Source organism: Labeo rohita, chromosome 22 (assembly GCF_022985175.1).
Source record: "Labeo rohita strain BAU-BD-2019 chromosome 22, IGBB_LRoh.1.0, whole genome shotgun sequence".
Lineage (NCBI taxonomy): Eukaryota > Metazoa > Chordata > Actinopteri > Cypriniformes > Cyprinidae > Labeo > Labeo rohita.
Window position 1 is genome coordinate 10,817,045 of NC_066890.1, and position 20,287 is coordinate 10,837,331.

Sequence of the window (20,287 nt, forward strand, 5' to 3'; positions counted from 1 at the left end):
GAATTCCATTGGCTTCGATAGGAATCTGTTTCGAGTCAAGGCGAAAAACTTCCCTATGCAGATTTCGCTCATCTTCACGTGACGTTGGTCACGCGAATTCGCGGGTAACTGCTTGGTTTGAAAGTGAATTCAGTGTGCGTCCTGTTTCATACATTCCTACGCTATTGACAATGAAAAACGGACCGTTTTTTACCCGCGAAATTCCGCCTAGATTTCGCGAGTGTGACCTCATCATTAGAAGATGAAATATCAGATCCCAGTCACATTTTCTTATGAAAATAATTGAAGAAACAAAACATAAACTCACAAGGGAGGTGTGGGCCATGAGATTTTGTTCTCTATGGCTAAAAGAGTGAAATTATTCGTTCTTGCTATTTATATCTAATGTATTCCTTTGTCCAACAAGTTTAAAGAGCCTTTACGTTCTAATTATTCAAAAACTTAAGGCACTGGTACGACTTTTCGTTCATTTTCCCTTCGAACATGAAGTCATGCTCCAAGAACTCAGTAGGTACTTGCTTTAGTTTAACCAGATGTCGTCTTTTTCATGTTTCAGCTTGAATTGAAAGCCTCTTCATAGTCAGCATGTTCCTCAGTCTGATTATCCCTTCAGAGAATAGCTTCATACAAACCAAATTTCAACTCTGAAAGGGCCCGTCCAGTTTTCCATCACTGAGTGGCGCAGAGGGGATGATGGGTAATTCCTGGACGGAAAATCTGCCATTTCATCAAACGCAGTCATGTCTGTCCTGAGCCCACAGCCATTATTACGACTTACTCAAGGACTAGTGGACCTTTAGGGCCACACAGCTTCTGCTGTACGGGTATATATGTGCTTTTATTCATTTTATATTGTGTATACTTGGGGAAAAAAAATACAGTGGCCCTACAAACTTACGTATTCTTGTCAGTACATTCGAGGGTATACCATATAACCATATTTCAAAGACAACAAAATTGTCAAATTATATACACTCTTAAAAATAAAGGTTCCAAAGGGGTGTTTTTGCAGTGATGCCATTAAAAGAACCATTTTTGGCTCCCCAAAGAACCTTTTAGTAAACAGTTCCAAAAAGAACCATTTCGAAGAACATTTAAAAAACATAAAGAACCCTTCTCAACTATAAAGAACCTTTTCTACATTTGAAAGGTTCCATGGATGTTCAAGGTTCTTCATAGAACCATTGATGCCAATAAAGAAGCTTTATTTTTAAGAGTGTTCAGAACTAAGAGATACTTAAGTCCTACTTAACTGTGTAAAAAAGAACTCTAAAGTTCAGCCAATTGCCAGTGCTGTGTAATTACTTATAAAATGTTTAATTAAAACATGTATTCAATCATGTATAAATACAGTATTCAAAATTAAGACAAAAAGTAGCACTTAAGTTACCTTATGTGGAAAACAGCAGAGAAACAAATTGTATAAAACTGAATTTTTAGGGTAGTTTACTTGTGTTTTCTACCTTTTCCTCAAGCTTAAACTGGCAAGTAATTAAAAATAAATAAATGCATTTGCCTGTAGTTACTTCAAGTTGCAAACGGCATGTCTTCAAAATATCTATAATATATTTTAGAAAGGAGGTTCCTTACAAAGTGATCATCCCATTGGTATTGAAAAGGAGTAACTAGGCAGCTGTAGTAACTCTCCTGTAAGTCAATCAATTAAATCAAAGCTACTGACTTTATTAATACACACAACATCTTATTTCATTGTTTCCTTCTTCACTGAAAAAGCTGTATGTGTTGCATTTGAGCTTAATGGACTGTGCTTCAGCTTATGTATGGTTTTGTTACAACAATTTTATGAGGGCAAAAGGACATTAAAGCCCATTACAGAGGAAGCCCAGTGCTACACTGCCCTCTGATGGACTGCACACTGAACCTGAAAAAAAGTGACATTTTAACTCAATAATTCATGTGTACAGTGACAATATCAAATGAAAACAATAATTAAAGAAATTTCTTTAAAAATATGAATATTCATAGTACTTCTTTTATACTACATCTTTGATTTAAACCAGGTAACACAAGATTTTTATGAACCATCATATGTCTTAAAATAATGAATAAAACGATTAAGTATTAACAAACCCTAGTGAAAAATACATATACTAAAATTTATTTAAAGTACATTTATTTCATGCTAAGTATACTACAGATACATTTGCATATTATGTGCTTAATAAAAATATTCACAATTGTACTTTTAGTGTACTAAACTGGTATGTTTAAAGTCTTGGAACAACTAATTTTGTGCTTAATGCACTTTAATTGTGCAGAAGTCCAACTAAAGATATACTGAAGTATATCTGATTGTGCTAAAGTGGAACTAAAATGGAAATATTACACAATCCTCATCAATAGCGACATTAAACCATATGTAAGGCTTAATATATAGGAAATGTGCATTGTGCACAAGTAGTAATCCAAAAAAAAAAAAAAAGTTGCATTATAATTTTTATATCAGTAAGTCTTGAGCAATATGTCAGTAAATATGTTAATAGACTTGAACTATACTTAAATGTTTTTTTTGTTTTGTTTTGTTTGTTTTTTTACTACGGAGGTTTGCTTTTTTTATCCACAATCTCACAACAGAGGATGGACATAGGATGAATTTTAAATCATTTCAGTTACTTGGCATAAGTGGATGTGTTTCACACATGAAAAACAGCCAATTTATTTGTAAATAAAGAAATTAAGAAAATATATAAATAGTTAATAATAATTAAAAACATATATAAATAGATAGTCTTTATATAGATTTTTTTTCCAAACCAAAAATATTTTGAAAAAAAAAAAAATTGGTAATAATTTTACAGGTTTTGTCCTTTTTAGATCTTCTAAAAGTAGTATTTTGTAAAATAGCTTTAAAATAAATAAATAAAAATAAATAAATAAATCTTTAAAAAGAAAAAAATAATAATAATTATTAAATAAAATCCCTTATTAACATTTTCTCTCCAAAAACATGCCAATTTCTTCCTCCAGGAAATTGTACAAACATTAACAAGTATAAATGTGGATTTGAATCTGATATATATATATGTGTGTGTGTGTATATATGATATATATATATATATATATATATACATATATACGTGTATAACGTTATTTGTAAAAACAGATGCGTTTTTAACCATTTTCAAAAATATATATATTTTTTTTTTTTTCACTGTGCATTCCAATTAAAAGGGGTCCTATTATGCTCTTTTACAAAGTCTTGATTTTTTTGGGGGGGGTTGTACTAGAACATGCTGTCATGTTTGGTGGTTCAAAAAACGCATTATTTTTCATATAATTTACATTCTTACAATACCTTTCTCCCAGCCTGGCACAAATACCTCGATTAGTTCGGTTTTAATGAAGGACAGCCTTCTGAAAAAAGGAAATGTGTTCTGATTGTCTAACAATTATCCCAGTGCGTTGTGATTGGCGAACAACTTAGACAGTGTTTCAGTACTGCCACGCCCCTTGTCAAAGCAGTTAGCAGAAGCTAGATTAATAGTGAATCTTGCGTTTTAAATATGGATATTTTTCTTACAAAAACGCATGGATTCACTACAGGAGATCCCCGGGAGCCGTGTGAGGCACTTTTTATTATGGATGGGTGCAGTTTATTAGACTTCATTAGACTTTGATTGCAATCGTTTTAAAGAAGGAAGTCATATACACCTAGGATGGACGGAGGGTGAGTAAATAATACGCTACAGTAGTGTTGTGTCCCATCCTCAGCCTGCGAGATCACAGATACATGATATTATCATGATATTAGGTAAAGTGTTTTAGCTTGACCACAGCATATTTCTGAAAGTCTGCTTTACAATTTAATGTGCAAAATCGTAAAACGTAAATGTCTCAAATGATTTTATTAGCTTTCTGAACTACCTTTAATTTACAGTGTGTCACCAGACAAAGAACAAACACTACAGAGTAGCACTTGTTAGATCATTACACTTGTTTATTTGAACACTGACATTACACTGAATGCAATTCATAATACTGAGGCATCATTCGCATCACATTTTGGCCATTGCTCAGTTTTGTTGCAGTTCCTATAGGCAGGCGGTTTCCCAACCAAAGCAAACAAATCAACCCTGAAATTATGAAAATAAACAGCTCTGATCAACTTATAACCTATCGTACATTTACATCGCTATACTTGAAAGTTAAACCTGCTAGTACTAGTACTGAAAGCACTACTAGTGTTACTCCTGAACTCTTTTACTTCTTCAGCTTTTTCTCCTTCTCAAATTCAGCGATTCGACTGAAAATGTCCAACAAATTGGAAGGGAGGTCCTTTTTTACACTTCCACTAGAAGACCTCCTGCGATCATCTTGATCTCGACTATTTCTTTCTATCTTCTCATTCCCGCCTCGTTCCGATTCACTACGTTTTCTGCCTTGCGAGTAAAATTCCTTAGAGTATCGATCAGACTTCTGGGAATATTCGGATTGGGTGGAGGAGGACGAATCCCTCCTGGCACGTTCTGAGGTGCTTGAGCTCCTGTGTCGATCTCTATCTTGGCCGTTCACATCTGGACGTCCCAGTCTAGACGCTTCATGTTTGAGGTTCCCCAAACTTCTGTCGATAGCATCATCCAACCTACCTCTGCCGTCTTCGTGTCGGCTTTTGCCCCAAGACTGTTCTCCTTCGCTGAGGAGTTTGCTTATGGATTGTTTCTGGTCGATGTATGACGCGGAGGTGTTAGCAGGAGCGGGAAACCAATCTTTGTCATCTTCCGCCGTTTTATCGCTACAAGACGACACTCTCCGTTTGTGTTTCTTACTGCCGTGAGACGAGCGTCGGCGTTTGTGTTTTCGCTTCTTCGATTTTTTACGACTCGTTGAAGGAGAATCGTCGCTTGTCGTTGAGGACGTATCTGACGACGTAGAGGAAGAGGTCGACCGCTTCCTTTTCTTCTTCATTCTACATGGAAGCAAACATCACGCTGAAACTTGCAGGACATTATGAGCGCCCATAAGAAAAATGGGCGTCAGCAATGAATAAAACCGCAAAGTAGAAGAGTTCTTACCTTGTTTTGGTGAAAAAACACACTCAAAAGATTCCAACGGTCACATACACACTGCAATGTTTTTGGAGTGATTAACTATTTTTAAATCAGGGCTAGGCAATATACTCTTTCCATGCCATTGACAGAATTTTTCAGCTATTACACATCTCTGGATCAAAACACAGCCAAGAACATGCATATATAAGCAGACGCACGTGTAAAATAAAGCAATCATCAAACATTAAACAGCATATAAATCAAAACTAAGTTACCAAATGAAACTATGACCCAATAAGTGGTTTAGGACTGTGAAGATTTGTGGGTGCTGATGGAACTGATCTACTCCTTTATCTAATTGATTTAATCCATGTTTTGATCATCCTCCTCAAACCATTCAGGACAAAGCCTTCGACAAAAATATGATTTTCCTCAGCTTTTCGTTAAGAAGTTTTTTGTTTGTTTGTGCTTAAAAGAAACTTGCCCACATTCGAGTGTTGATAAAAAAAAAAAATAATAATAATAATGCATGAAGCTAGAATTTTTATTTTATTTTGTTTTTATTTTTTTGCTACAAAGCAGAGGCTCTGTTCTTTCTTTTGACGTACCTTTATTTTTTTCTGTTTCAACACTGGCAGGGGAAAAGTCATTTTATTTTATTTATTTGTTAATTTTTATTTTATTTAATTTTTTTTAGATTTTGATTACATTCAACACATGCATCTTAATAGTTAAAAAGGTCTATAAATGATGCGCCAAAATATTTTTAGTTATTTTTTTAAACCTAAAATTTGGGTACTTAAACTCACTAAATTTGGGTACTTAAACACTTTATGCTCTCAGCATGTTTTCTCAGTTGCTAAACTAAACTACTTGCATTCATTTTCTTGAATGTTTTTTTTTTTTTTTTTCTTGAACTGATACACTGGCTGATACACTGAATCAACAGAAATGATTTGCACAAACGAATCGAAGCTTTGCAAGCTTTGAAATCAGACTTTCTCATATTTGAGAATAGCAATACAAAAAGAGTTTGAGAAACTAATGTCTCAATCATTACTGCTAATAGTAATGCATTCAAAAATATTAAATAAAATAAATAAACCATCATGGTATTTACAATACTGCTTAAAGGGACAGTTCACTGAAAAATTAAACTTCTGTCATATTTACTCACCCTGAAGTTGGTTCAAACCAAACAGCTGACAGTAGCCATTGACTTCCATAGTATGGAAAAGAAAAATACTATTTAAAGGGGTGGTCAATCAGCTATTTTCAAAGGCTTGATTGTGTTTATGTGGTGTACTGCAATGTGTTTATGCTTTGTTTAGTTTATTTATATTTCCCTTTGCATTGACCTTAGAGCGTCTTAACTTTCCAGATGTTGTTCATGCTCAAACAGTAACATTATACACTAACTAAAGTTAAAAAAAGTGAAACCATAATCAAGGACCCCTTGAAGTAAATGGCTACCAAGGCTACCAACAACTTCAAAATATCTTCTTTTGTGTCCAGCAGAAAGAAGAAATTCAAACAGGTTTGGAACAACTTCAGAGTGTAAAGTTTTTTCATTTTTGGGTAAACTATACCTTAAACTTTATGTCACCAGAATAAACATGGCAAATATATTGTGAATACTCAGTATATTGCCCAGCCCTAATTCAAATGTTGGACTGAATGACCTAAATTATTGTTTAACATAAGGAAAATGAGCCACCTCTGACAATGCCATCCATTACATAAACTACTACACAGTTTAATTGTAAATTTAGTTGCTAATGCCTGTTCACACCAAGAATGAAAACTACAACAACCTTGTTTACTACAAACAAACTGCTGTTGTTTTATGTCGCTTTAAATGCTCAAGCTCTTTAAAATAAGATGGATTCTGACAGCCTGACATGTTTTTATCATTCACCAGCTAAAAAAATAAATAAATAAATAAAAAAAGTACATTTATAGTTACAGTTGAGGTCAAACGTTTACATCCCCCTTTTAGAATCATTAAAAATGTTCATTATTTTACCAAAATAAGAGGGATCATACAAAATGCATGTTATTGTTTATTTAGTACTGACCTGAATATGATACTTCACATAGATGTTTACATATAGTCAACACGAGAAAATAATAGTTGAAAATACAAATGACCCTGTTCAAACATTTACATATACTTGATTCTTAATACTGTGTTGTTACCTGAATGATCCACAGCTGTGTTTTTTTGTTTAGTGATAGTTGTTCACGAGTCCCTTGTTTGACCTGAAAAGTCAAACTGCCTGCTTTGGTCTTTCAGCATTTTTGTGTATTTGAACTCTTTCGAACAATGACTGTATGATTTTGAGATTCATCTTTTCACACGGAGGACAACTGAAGGACTCATATGCAACTATTACTATTGGTTCAAACGCTCACTGATGCTCCAGAAGGAAAAACCTTGCATTTTCACTGGGGGTGAAAACTTTTGAACAGAATGAAGATGTGTACTTTTTTTCTTATTTTGCCTAAATATCATATTTTTTTTCCATTTAGTGCTGCCCTTCAGAGGCTACAGAAAATACTTACATGTTTCCCAGATGACCAAATAAGTAAAATTTACCCTGATTTTCAAATTCCAAAAGTTTTCACCCCCCCGGCTCTTAATGCAAGGTTTTTCCTTCTTGGGCATCAGTGAGTGTTTGAATCTTCTGTAATAGTTGAATATGAGTCCCTCAGTTGTCCACAGTGTGAAAAGACGGATCTCAAAACCATACAGTCATTATTGGAAAGGGTTTAAATACACAGAAATGCTGAAAACCAAAGAATTTGTGTGATCTGAAGGATTTTTCTGAAGAACAGCAGACAGTTTAACTGTTCAGGACAAACGACTCATGAACAAGAACTGTGGATTATTCAGGTAACAACACAGTATTAAGAATCAATTGTATGAAAACTTTTGAACAGGGTCATTTTTATAAATTCAACTATTATTTTCTCTTGTGGACTATATGTAAACATCTTCCATGTAAAATATCTTATTCAGATCAGTACTAAATAAACAATAACATGCATTTTGTACGATCCCTCTTATTTTAGTCAAATAATTAACATTTTGCAGATTCTGCAAGGTGTATGTAAACTTTTGACTTCAACTGTATAATCCTTGATGTAAACAGGCCTTTGATTTCAGTAAATAAATAAACTGTGTGTACAGAACAACTGTATGTAGCTACAGTGTTTATGTGACCAAATATATGCTTAACAGGAATAAAAATGTGAATGAATATGGTGGTGTTGACATTACCTTTTCTCTTCTTTTAGGATCTTACGCAATTTCTCAGCACTCGTCTCCACGGTCTTAGCTTTTTCCTGCTCTTTGGCAGCTTCCTGCTCTTTCAATTTAAGCGATTTCTTTAAAGCAGTTCATTGACAGGGTAAAATTGGAATAATTTTCAGGAAATTAATCAAGCATGCATATGCGTGCAGGCACACAGCGTGAGCAATTTCGCACAAGTGCCGTTTTTCGCACCCCAGGCGTCAGGATACGTAAAGCAATGACAAAATGCGAGAAAACATTTTAGATTTAGCAATGATCGTGAGATGCAGTTACCGTCGTATCAGGAACAGAATACAAACCAAAGGTGGTAGGGGGTTTTATTTCCACATGGGGGCATTTATGTCAACCCAGTGCAATCAGGGTTAAAGGTCCCATCAGTCAGGTTTCACAGGTCCAAGATCAGATAGATACATAAATGACAAAAATACTTCATCAGTACTCTAATACTTGACAGTTAAAATGAACTTTCTGTTAACACTAATTTAAAAAAGCAATGCGTCAGGGTACAAAAAAATGAAACTTTGCTAAAAATGTACTTATCCCTAGGCCATCCAAGATGGAGACCAGTTTGTTTCTTCATGACATTTGGAGAAATGTAGCATTGCATCACATTGCAACACTGCAGTCAATGGGTGCCGTCAGAATGAGAGTTGATAAAAACATCACAATAATCCACAAATAATCCAAACCACTCCAGTCCAACAATTAACATCTTAAGAGATCTGTACTTGAGATTTCAAGTGCATATTTCTCTCCTGATTCAGACGAGACGCTTCTGTTTTTTAGTTTTTTAGTCAGAAGCAATGGTTTGAAGTTAAAAACATGCATCTTTTGTCTTCTCAAGACGTTAACTGATGGACTGGTTTGGATTTGTGGATTACTGTTATGTTTTCATCAGCTGTTTGGACTCTGATTCTGACGGCACCCATTCACTTCCATTGGTGAGCAAGTGATGCAATGCTACATTCCTCCAAATCTGATGAAGAAACAAACCTATGTACATCTGGGATGGCCTGAAGGTGAGCAAACTTTCAGGATGTTTTCATTTTTGAGTGAACTGTTTCTTAAACATGACACATCTGTGTACCTAAAACACTGGAAGCTAATTTTCTGATTAAACTTCCAAGCATGCATTCATGACAGGCAGGTTTATCCAGCTCACCTGGATGCGTAGCTGAAGTTTCTCCAAGGCTTCTGCTGCTTCTTGAAACGTGTCATCTAATACGATGGCTCTTTTGTAGAGACCCTCAGCGGTCACCAACTTTTCTTCCTCTTCGAGTCTGTGCAGAAAAGATCAGAGCATAATCAAAACTCATTTTATAGATTTAAAGGTGTACCAAAATTATTATAAAATCATGTTGCAAAGATTATTATAAAATCATGTTACAACAGCCTGTACACAACTGAATTCAACATCAGTGCAGTGGAGTCCTTCTATCTGCAATGTCTATATTGATATTTGACAAATTAGACCTTTATTATGATGGTATAATATTTCTGAATGTGACAATATTGATAAACTAGTGCTTTCTTTGTTTTCGATTTAGGAGGTGACGTGGGCGACACTAGCTGTATATTTCATACGGATTTCTATTTAAATTGGTTCATTTGAAAGTAGACATTTCACTCTCTATAGATATATTTTTCATGTCTGTAAGGCAAGTTTTGCGCTCAAGTTCACAGAGACTTAGACGGCAGAAAGTGCATGTTTGCTTTCATTATTTTACAAAAGCACAATGTTTCGCTGTTATTGGGAGTGCGCACAAATAAACGTAAAGTCTTTACAGATTCAAAAGGATTTATTACTGTTATCTGTATCAGCAAAAATGACGGAGTATTTTAAGTGCAAGTCTGTTCATCTGTCATGCAAGGAGCGCGCTACTATTCAGCTTCCACACTTCCACAATAAGGAGTGCCCGATGGCCTGGGGCCAGCGCGAAAGACGCTTAGGCCACTGCCGCGTTGTCACGAAAGTTTATCACTTGCATGTTTGTTTTTTTTTTAACCATGTTAAATTAAATATTTAAGCGATCACAAATCAGCACGTTCATATATATGTTTTCGATGCAGAGTGCTAATGCCTGTGCATTTATTTGTGTTGTTAACTCAATGGGAGCGAAATGAAACTGTCTGAACCCGAAATTGACTCGCTCCCCTTATCCCCCTCCGCTCCAAAGCGCACCACGCCCACTTATTTCACATATAAAAGTACTCACCCCCTTGTCATCCAAGATGTTCATGTCTTTCTTTCTTTAGTCATAAAGAAATTGTTTTTTTAAGAAAAACATTTCAGGTTTTTTCTCCATATAATGGACTGATATGGTGCCCCGATTTTGAACTACATTTAAAAAAACAAGCTTCAAACGATCCCAAATGCGGTTGTAAATGATCCCAGCTGAGGAAGAAGGGTCTTATCTAGCGAAACGATCAGTTATTTTCATTAAAAAAAATACAATTTAAATTCTTTTTATTCTCAAATGCTTGTCTTGTCTTGCTCTCCCTGAACTCTGTGTATTCTGACTCAAGACAGTTAGGGTATGTTAAAAAACTCCGACACATTCTTTACAAAGTGAACATGCAAAGAAGATCAAACACCCTTAACAAATGGTAAAACAGCGATATAGGGCGATTTTGAAGTTGAGGGAGAACATGAGATGGGAGTTTTTCGACATACACTAACTGTCATGAACTGGAACAAAAACAGTTGAGACAAGATGAGGCTTTGACATTAAAAGTATATAAATTGTATTATTTTTAATGAAAATAACCGAATGTTTCGCTAGATAAGACCCTTCTTCCTCGGCTGGGATCATTTACAACCGCATTTGTGATCATTTGAAGCTGCATTTAAACTGCATTTTGGAAGTTCAAAATCGGGGCACCATATCAGTCCATTATATGGAGAAAAATCATGAAATGTTTTCCTCAAAAAACAGAATTTCTTCACGACTGAAGAAAGAAAGACATGAACATCTTGGATGACAATGGGGCGAGTGCATTATATGTGAAGCTTTGTTCTGGAACTGGCTCCTTTAAACTATAAGTAGTAACAGCATTTCTCAATGACATACTGTCCTCCTCTTTCCACAAGCGTCTGGCAGAGGTATTTTTTGGCATTCCTGTGTGTAGGGCAGTTCTCCAAGGCAAGCTCAAAATCATCGATAGCCTTCATCAAGCTTCCTTTGGTTGCATATCTACAACAAAATAAAAACACGTTCAGTAATTATGCGACAAGGCAGAAAAATAAACATGCAAATATTAGTTTCTATATTTTATAGTGACTTACAGAGCTCCACGTGCCACGAGAGCCTCCACATTGTTTGTGTCAATCTCTAAGGCCTTGTTGTACTCATTCATCGCTTCAACGTGACGACCCGATTTGAAATGGTCAACACCAGCTTTAACACTGTAACGATATGAGAAAATCATACGGTCATTTCTAGCTTATTAGTGCATTGCAAGTAATCAGATTACTTTTTTAACTAACTAAACGTAAAGAGTTCAAATAAGTAACGCACGTTCTCATTTATTCACTGACAGCACTGATGTTTTCTTTAGCCGGAGGCTTGTTAATTTCAATTTTTGGTGTGAAAGGTTTTTTTGCTATTAAAAAACAAATAGGCAAGCTCAGTCCAGTTGACAAAAGTAATGCAAAAGTAAAGTGATGGATTACTTTCCATAAAAAGTAACTAAGTAACTCGTAATAAGTAATTAGTTACTTTTTTTAATGGAGTAACGCAATATTGCAATGCATTACTTTTAAAAGTAACTTTCCCCAACACTGTAGCTTACAATATCACTAGTTTTAATGTACTTTTAAATACAATAATAATTCATTTTATGAAATATAAAGATAAAATCAAGTAAACACAAACCATTTCAGGGCCCAGGATACAGACTGTTTCTTCCGGATAGCTGTTGCAAAATCATCTTCTTTGAAGCGGTTGCTGCGTATATAAATTCATATATTAAAAAAAATCATTTTAACTGAGAATACACCAAGAAAAATGGGAATAACATGAAAGCCAAAGACAAAATGTACCTCTGCAAGCCCCTCATTAGTGAAGGAGTTTGCGTATCGCTTATTCCCAGCTTTCCCAGGAGGTAGTCTACATTTAAAGGGTTGGACAAACCAAGAGAGCTCTCCAAAAGCTTCTCATACGTCTCACTGCAGTCTGCAGCCACCTTTTCACCCCGGCTGAAAGAGCGGAGGGAATGATCAACAATAGGACATCAAAGACCAACAGGTCAGAATTCATTTTTTTCTTTTTACATACGTATAATGAAGAGGAAGATCTTCTTTGCTTATGACACCCAGTTTAACTTTATCCAAGTGTGGAGCCAGTGAGGAGGAATACAGTGATAATGTCAGCTTCTCGTGGTAGCGGTCAATGTCCTTCACCCCAGCTGTGAGAAAAAAATACCACTTTATTAAAACTAATCATTTTATGATTAATATATAGACATTCATTTTTAATATTAGCCAAAAAAGGTATCATACCTCTAATCAAATCCCCAATTTGGTAATAAGACAAAGGATCATCATGATTTCCAGTTGAAGGTACATCTCTTAATGGACAGAGGGCCTTTAAATAAACAACATTTATTTTTAGAATCACATTTGACTGACAAGCTGCAACTGAATGAAAAGTGTTTTCAAAATCTACAAAAAATTGAAAGGCTCAAGTAAAAAGTAGTACCATTTTCCTTATACATCTTTATTATTTTCCAAAAAATAACTATTGATTAATCAATGAATGAATGGAAAAATAAAAATCAATAAATAAATAACTATAATTATTTAATTAATTATAAATATAATTATTACATAGCACAAAGATGAAAACTGTTTTCAAGCAACAAAACAAAACAGCTTTCATTTTTGTCTGTGCATTAGAATGTGTCCTGTTTATTATTGATTTATTTTATTCTGACCAAAATAATTAGAAAAGAATTTAATTAAATTTAAATGTAACAATAGTTCATATATCAATTAATCTTTTCAGACATATTTATATCAAGAATCATTAGATGACATTAAAAGACTATGTAAGGATCACAGTTCTGTTTAATCATTTAAATTTATAAAAGTGATTTTATATACACAGAAAGCATATTAAATACAAGTAAAATGCCACTTTAATGTTTAAAATAAGTTTTGTGCAAATAAAAATATGGGTGAAATAAAGCTACTTCATTCAGCATAACAGACATATATTTATGTGAAAATTAAACAACATTTATTTCTACCTGTACTTATTAAAAGAATTAGTGCTGGGCAATGATTAATCGCATCCAAAATAACAGTTTTTGTGTATATAATATATGTGTGTGTACTGTGTTTATTGATTATGTATATATAAACACACACATGCATGGATATATTTAAGAAAAATATGTTATGTTTCTATATTAAATACAGTGCTGGGCAACAATTAATTGCGATTAATCGCATCCAAAATAAAAGTTTTTGTTTATTTAATATACGTGTGTGTACTTTGTATATTTATTATGTATATACAGTATAAATACACACACATGCATGTATATATTTAAAAGAAATATATGTTATGTTTATATATTAAATATAGTGCTGTGCAATGATTAATCGCATCCAAAATAAATGTTTTTGTTTACATAATCTGTGTGTGCACTGTCCATATTTATGTATATACAGTATAAATACACGCATTCATGTATATATTTGAAACAAATATATGTTATGTTTATATATTAAATATAGTGCTGGGCAACAATTAATTGCGATTAATCGCATCCAAAATAGACATTTGTGTGTACATATCTGTTTATTATGTATATACAGTATGAATACACACACATGCATGTATATATTTAAAAGAAATATATGTTATGTTTATATATTAAATGTAGTGCTAGGCAACGATTAATCGCATCCAAAATAAAAGTTTTTGTATGTATAATATGTGTATGTACTGTCCATATTTTTTTATGTACGTACAGTATAAATACACACACACACACGCATGTATATATTTAGGAAAAATATTGTTTATATATTAAATATAGTGTTGGTCAATGATTAATTGCGATTAATTGCATTCAAAATAAAAGATTTCATTTATATAATATATATGTGTACAGTGTATATATATTATGTATATATAAAGACACACATATATATTTTGAAAACAAATACATGAATTTACATGTATATATTTATATTCATATAATTTATATTATGTAGTGCTGGGCAATGATTATTCGTGATTAATCGCATCCAAAATAAACGCTTGTTTATATAATTTTTATATATATGTGTGTACTGTGTATATTTATTATGTATAGTTAAAGACAAATACATGATATTTATTATGGATGCGATTAAACAATTAAATGTTGCCCAGTACTATATTTAATATATAAACATAACCTATTTCTCTTAAAAATATACATGCATGTGCGTGTTTATATATACATAATACATGTACAAAGTACACACACACGTATTATATAAACAAAAACTTTTATTTTGGTTGCGGTTAATTATTGCCCAGCACTAATTATTTTAATAAGTACAGGTACAAATAAATATGTCGTTTTATTTTCACTAAATACAGGTGCATCTCAATAAATTAGAATGTTGTGGAAAAGTTCATTTATTTACTCAACTATAACTCAACTCAAATTGTGAAACTTGTGTATTAAATAAATTCAGTGCACACAGACTGAAGTAGTTTAATTCTTTGGTTCTTTTAATTGTGATGATTTTGGCTCACATTTAACAAAAACCCACCAATTCACTATCTCAACAAATTAGAATATGCTGACATGCCAGTCAGCTAATCAACTCAAAACACATGCAAAGTTTTCCTGAGCCTTCAAAATGGTCAGTTTGGTTCACTAGGCTACACAAGGGGGCAGCCATGGCCTAATGGTTAGAGACCCAAAGGTCGCTCGTTCGATTCCCACACCAGCAGGAATTGAAGGTGGGGACTGCGTATGAACAGCGCTCTTTCCACCTTCAATACCATGACTGAAGTGCCCTTGAGCAAGGGACTGAACCCCCAGTTGCCCCCCCGGGCGCTGGAGCAATGGCTGCCCACTGATCCGGGTGTGTGTTCACAGTGTGTGTGTGTGTGTGTGTGTGTGTTCACTTCTCACTGCTGTGTTTGTGCACTCGTGATGGGTTAAATGCAGAGGGCCAATTTCGAGTATGGGTCACCATACTTGACAATACATCGTCACTTTCACTTTCACTTTCCACAATCATTGGGAAGACTGCTGATCTGACAGTTGTCCAGAAGACAATCATTGACACCCTTCACAAGGAGGGTAAGCCAAAAACATTCATTGCCAAAGAAGCTGGCTGTTCACAGAGTGCTGTATCCAAGCATGTTAACAGAAAGTTGAGTGAAAAGAAAAAGTGTAGAAGAAAAAGATGCAGAAACCAACTGAGAGAACCACAGCCTTGAGAGGCTTGTCAAGCAAAATCGATTCAAGAATTTGGGTGAACTTCACAAGGAATGGACTGAGGCTGGGGTCAAGGCATCAAGAGCCACCACACACAGACGTATCAAGGAATTTGGCTACAGTCGTCGTATTCCTCTTGTTAAGCCACTGCTGAACCACAGACAACGTCAGAGGCGTCTTACCTGGGCTAAGAAGAAGAAGAAATGGACTGTTGCCCAGTGGTCCAAAGTCCTCTTTTCAGATGAGAGCAAGTTTTGTATCTCATTTGGAAACCAAGGTCCTAGAGTCTGGAGGAAGGGTGGAGAAGCTCATAGCCCAAGTTGCTTGAAGTCCAGTGTAAAGTTTCCACAGACTGTGATAATTTGGGCTGCAGTGTCATCTGCTGGTGTTGGTCCACTGTGTTTTTTAAAAACCAAAGTCACTGCACCCGTTTACCAACAAATTTTAGAGCGCTTCATGCTTCCTTCTGCTGACCTACTTTTTAGATGCTGATTTCATTTTCCAGCAGGATTTGGCACCGGCCCACACTGCCACAAGCACCAGAAGTTGGTTAAATGACGATGGTGTTGGTGTGCTTGACTGGCCAGCAAACTCACCAGACCTGAACCCCATAGAGAATCTATGGGGTATTATCAAGAGGAAAATGAGAAACAAGAGACCAAAAAAGGCCACTGTCAAAGAAACCTGGTCTTCCCTACCACCTCAGCAGCAGCACAGACTGATCTCCTCCATGCCACGCCGAACTGAGGCAGTAATTAAAGCAAAAGGAGCCCCTACCAAGTATTGAGTACATATACAGTAAATGGACATACTTTCCAGAAGGTCAACAATTCACTAAAAATGTCTTTTTATTGGTCTTATGAAGTATTCTAATTTGCTGAGACAGTGAATTGGTGGGTTTTTGTTAAATGTGAGCCAAAATCATCACAATTAAAAGAACCAAAGACTTAAACTACTTCAGTCTGTGTGCACTGAATTTATTTAATACACGAGTTTCACAATTTGAGTTGAATTACTGAAATAAATGAACTTTTCCACAACATTCTAATTTATTGAGATGCACCTGTATATCTGTTACGCTGAATGAAGACGTAACTATTTTACCCATATTTTAACATTTTATTTGGACATTTTACTTGCATCTAATAAGCTTCCTGTGTATATAAAATCACTTTTATACATATAAATGGTTTCGGTTACCAAAATGGGACATCTCGTCTTTGTCCCATATACATATTCACAATCTAGAAAATGCAGTCATGTAAAAATAGACACTAAAAAAAGCATAAAATCAAACCTTTATCTCCAGGTCCTCAATATCTCGTTCCAGTCCTCCAGCAGTGCAGAGAAGAGTTACGAATAAACCAAACTCTCGCACTGAATTGATCCGTCCGATAACCATGTCTCCACGCTCAACATCTCTGTAAAAAAGCTCCCGTCTCTCCTCGAACGACACCTCCATGAACTGCTCCAGTGGAGGCATGACGGCGTACGCCTCTGAAAACAACACAGAACCTTTTATGATAAAATTCACATAAAAAAAAAAAGAGAGATTTTGAATTTCATTAGAAATGAATGAGAAAACTCACCTCCAGATTCCTCCTGCCATTCATCTGCAGGTGTAGATGTTTTCCATGTCGGTGCAAACAAAAGATCAGCTTTCCTTGCAATGAACTGCTCCAGAACAGGACTCACCTCATCTTTATCTCTGTGACATATTACATACCAATGACATATGACTCATTATTACTCATTAAGTTGTCTTGAGAAAGCCAACTTACTCATCTACTATTTAAGATTATTATTATTCTTCTTCTGAGACAAATTTCAGTATCTATCTCCTCCTAGAGCTTTCAAGCTAGAACCACCAAACTCGGTCCAGACCTTCAGACTGGTCTGACTCGGTGTGCTGTATCTTTTCAGACTGATCCGCCTTACAGTTTTCGTAAACCAGACTATCAAATCCACCAAAAATCCCACAGACTTACATTGACGGAATGTTCAAATGAGCAACACTATTCAAACTCCAGCTGACAAAATTCAAATCTAAACTCCCAGAATCCCTTGAGGCTCAATCAAGCTTCCCTTCTATGTACTGATTCTAATCCATTTACACTCATTTAAGCTTCACTCTAATATTTCTAATCTATCTAAATCATGTTAGGAACATGCTAGTAATATGCTAATTATGCTAACCACATGCTAGTAACATGCTAATCATGTTAGAAACATGGTAACAAAATTCTAGTAACATGCTAATCATGCTAACAACATGCTAATCATGATAGAAACATGCTAGCAATGTGCTTTTAACATGCTAATCATGCTAACAACATGCTAGTAACTTGGCAATCATGCTAACAACATGCTAGTTATATGCTAATCATACTAGAAACATGCTAACATGCTAGTAACTTGGCAATCATGCTAGCAACATGTTAGTTACATGTTAATCATACTTGAAACATGCTAGCATGTTAGTAACTTGCTAATCATGTTAGAAACATGCTAGCAACATGCTAGTAACATGGTAATCATGCTAACATCATGCTAATAACTTGCTAATCATGCCAGAAACATGCTAGGGACATGCTAATCATGCTAGAAACATGTTAGCAACTTGTTAATCATGCCAGAAACATGCTAGGGACATGCTAATCATGCTAGAAACATGTTAACAACAAGCTAGTAACATGTTAGCCATGTTAGAAACATGCTAGCAACATGCTAGTAACATGTTAATCATGCTAACATCATGCTAATAACTTGCTAATCATGCCAGAAACATGTTAGCAACTTGTTAATCATTCCAGAAACATGCTAAGGACATGCTAATCATGGTAGAAACATGTTAACAACAAGCTAGTAACATGTTAGCCATGTTAGAAACATGCTAGCAACAAGCTAGTAACATGTTAATCATGGTAACATCATACTAATAACTTGTTAATCATGCCAGAAACATGCTAGGGACATGCTAATCATGGTAGAAACATGTTAACAACAAGCTAGTAACATGTTAACCATGTTAGAAACATGCTAGCAACATGCTAGTAACATGTTAATCATGCTAACATCATGCTAATAACTTGCTAATCATGCCAGAAACATGTTAGCAACTTGTTAATCATGCCAGAAACATGCTAGGGACATGATAGAAACATGTTAAAAACAAGCTAGTAACATGTTAGCAATGCTAGAAACATGCTAGTGACATGCTAACAACATGTTAATCATGCTAACAACATTGTAGTAACTTGCAAATCATGCTAACAACATTGTAATCAGCCTATAAAAATACAAGCAACAAGCTAATCATGCTAAAACATGTTAACAACATGTTAAATCATGTAAGCAATGTGTTAAATCATGCTAGCTGCTTCCATACCATTACAGCTGCATCAAACTTTCAGGCTAGGCTTTCTCAAGCCAACTTCAAGTTTGTTCTCAAACTTTACTCATCTAGTTACTAAATGACATATTGTCAACATATATGGAGAGAGAGAAAATCTCATTTTGCGTTTCACAGAAGAAAGTCAGCCATATGGGTGTTTGTGATAAGAACTTCCTTATGGGATACTTCCTAATAAAGTATGTTTTAAGGGTATTTAATAGGTTTTAGGGGGTCTCTGAACATAAACATGACATACTCATGACAAATAATCACGTACAACAACTATAAAAACGTCTCTTACCTTTCATTGAGTGTTTTGGAGAGCTCAGCGGCCACATGTTTAAAGTCTGGGTTTTCATTTTGCTCGCATTTTAACAGTGACAACAGGTTTTCACCATGATACGACACAGATTGTCTGAGTAAATCTCTCTCCATTATCAGCGTCTCCAACACGACATATTTACACTAAACGTGTATATTAGCGATTTGAAATAAAAGAAGACTGAATTAACCGATTAAGTAAGTAACTAGATGGTCAGTTAACCTTTCGGATATTTATTAAGGCTCAAGAAGTTCTAAAAGTGTCTGAATTTGAGCAGAAATAACAGCAGCTGTAAACGTGCTTATGCCAAATGCAAGACGTGGAAACCGGAAGCGAACCGGAAGAAAGACTTGACTTTAACCATTTTTGGGCATCCTTAAGGATTTTGTTACATTTGTTGACACTGCATTAAACACAGCTATTTAAAATGCGATTTTGTTTTGCTTAAAAGGAAGCACTGGTCAACAAGAACAGCACGAGAGGCGGTAGTTAGCGTGAAACGTTTTGTTGTTGGCATGATGTTTTCAGCTCCAGTGTTTTTCAAAATTAAAGTACGTTAACACAAGTAGGCTTCAAAATAAAAGTTCTCTTGCAAGTACAGTGAGTACAGCACGCAAAAAAGAAAACTACGATGTTGTTGTTTTTGTCTTATCGTATTTAATATGGATTCGAAGACTGAATAAAAGAATGAATGAATGACATTAACAAGTGAATTATAAATAACACATCACCTCAAGAGTTCCTCAGACAGCAGGCAGAACAATTAAAGTAATTAAAGAATGGAATATTCTAAT

At 34.9% G+C, this 20,287-nt stretch overlaps 1 protein-coding gene across 2 annotated transcripts; it reads right to left on the reverse strand.

The window, feature by feature from the left end:
- Positions 1-3,937: 3,937 nt before the first annotated feature.
- ttc14 (tetratricopeptide repeat domain 14) lies at positions 3,938-20,014 on the reverse strand. 2 transcript variants are annotated; one of them, XM_051094831.1, is made up of 12 exons: positions 19,473-20,014; positions 17,367-17,485; positions 17,075-17,274; positions 12,827-12,911; positions 12,603-12,732; positions 12,368-12,523; positions 12,201-12,272; positions 11,612-11,731; positions 11,397-11,519; positions 9,488-9,605; positions 8,293-8,399; positions 3,938-4,927 (listed from the first exon to the last, which is right to left on the reverse strand). In XM_051094831.1, exons 1-12 carry the CDS (start codon positions 19,604-19,606, stop codon positions 4,222-4,224), a joined length of 2,070 nt encoding a protein of 689 aa, XP_050950788.1. In that variant the 5' UTR covers positions 19,607-20,014; the 3' UTR covers positions 3,938-4,221. The 2 variants fall into 2 exon arrangements, with proteins under 2 accessions (XP_050950788.1, XP_050950787.1); XM_051094830.1 differs by having other exon boundaries at positions 17,075-17,292.
- Positions 20,015-20,287: the final 273 nt, after the last annotated feature.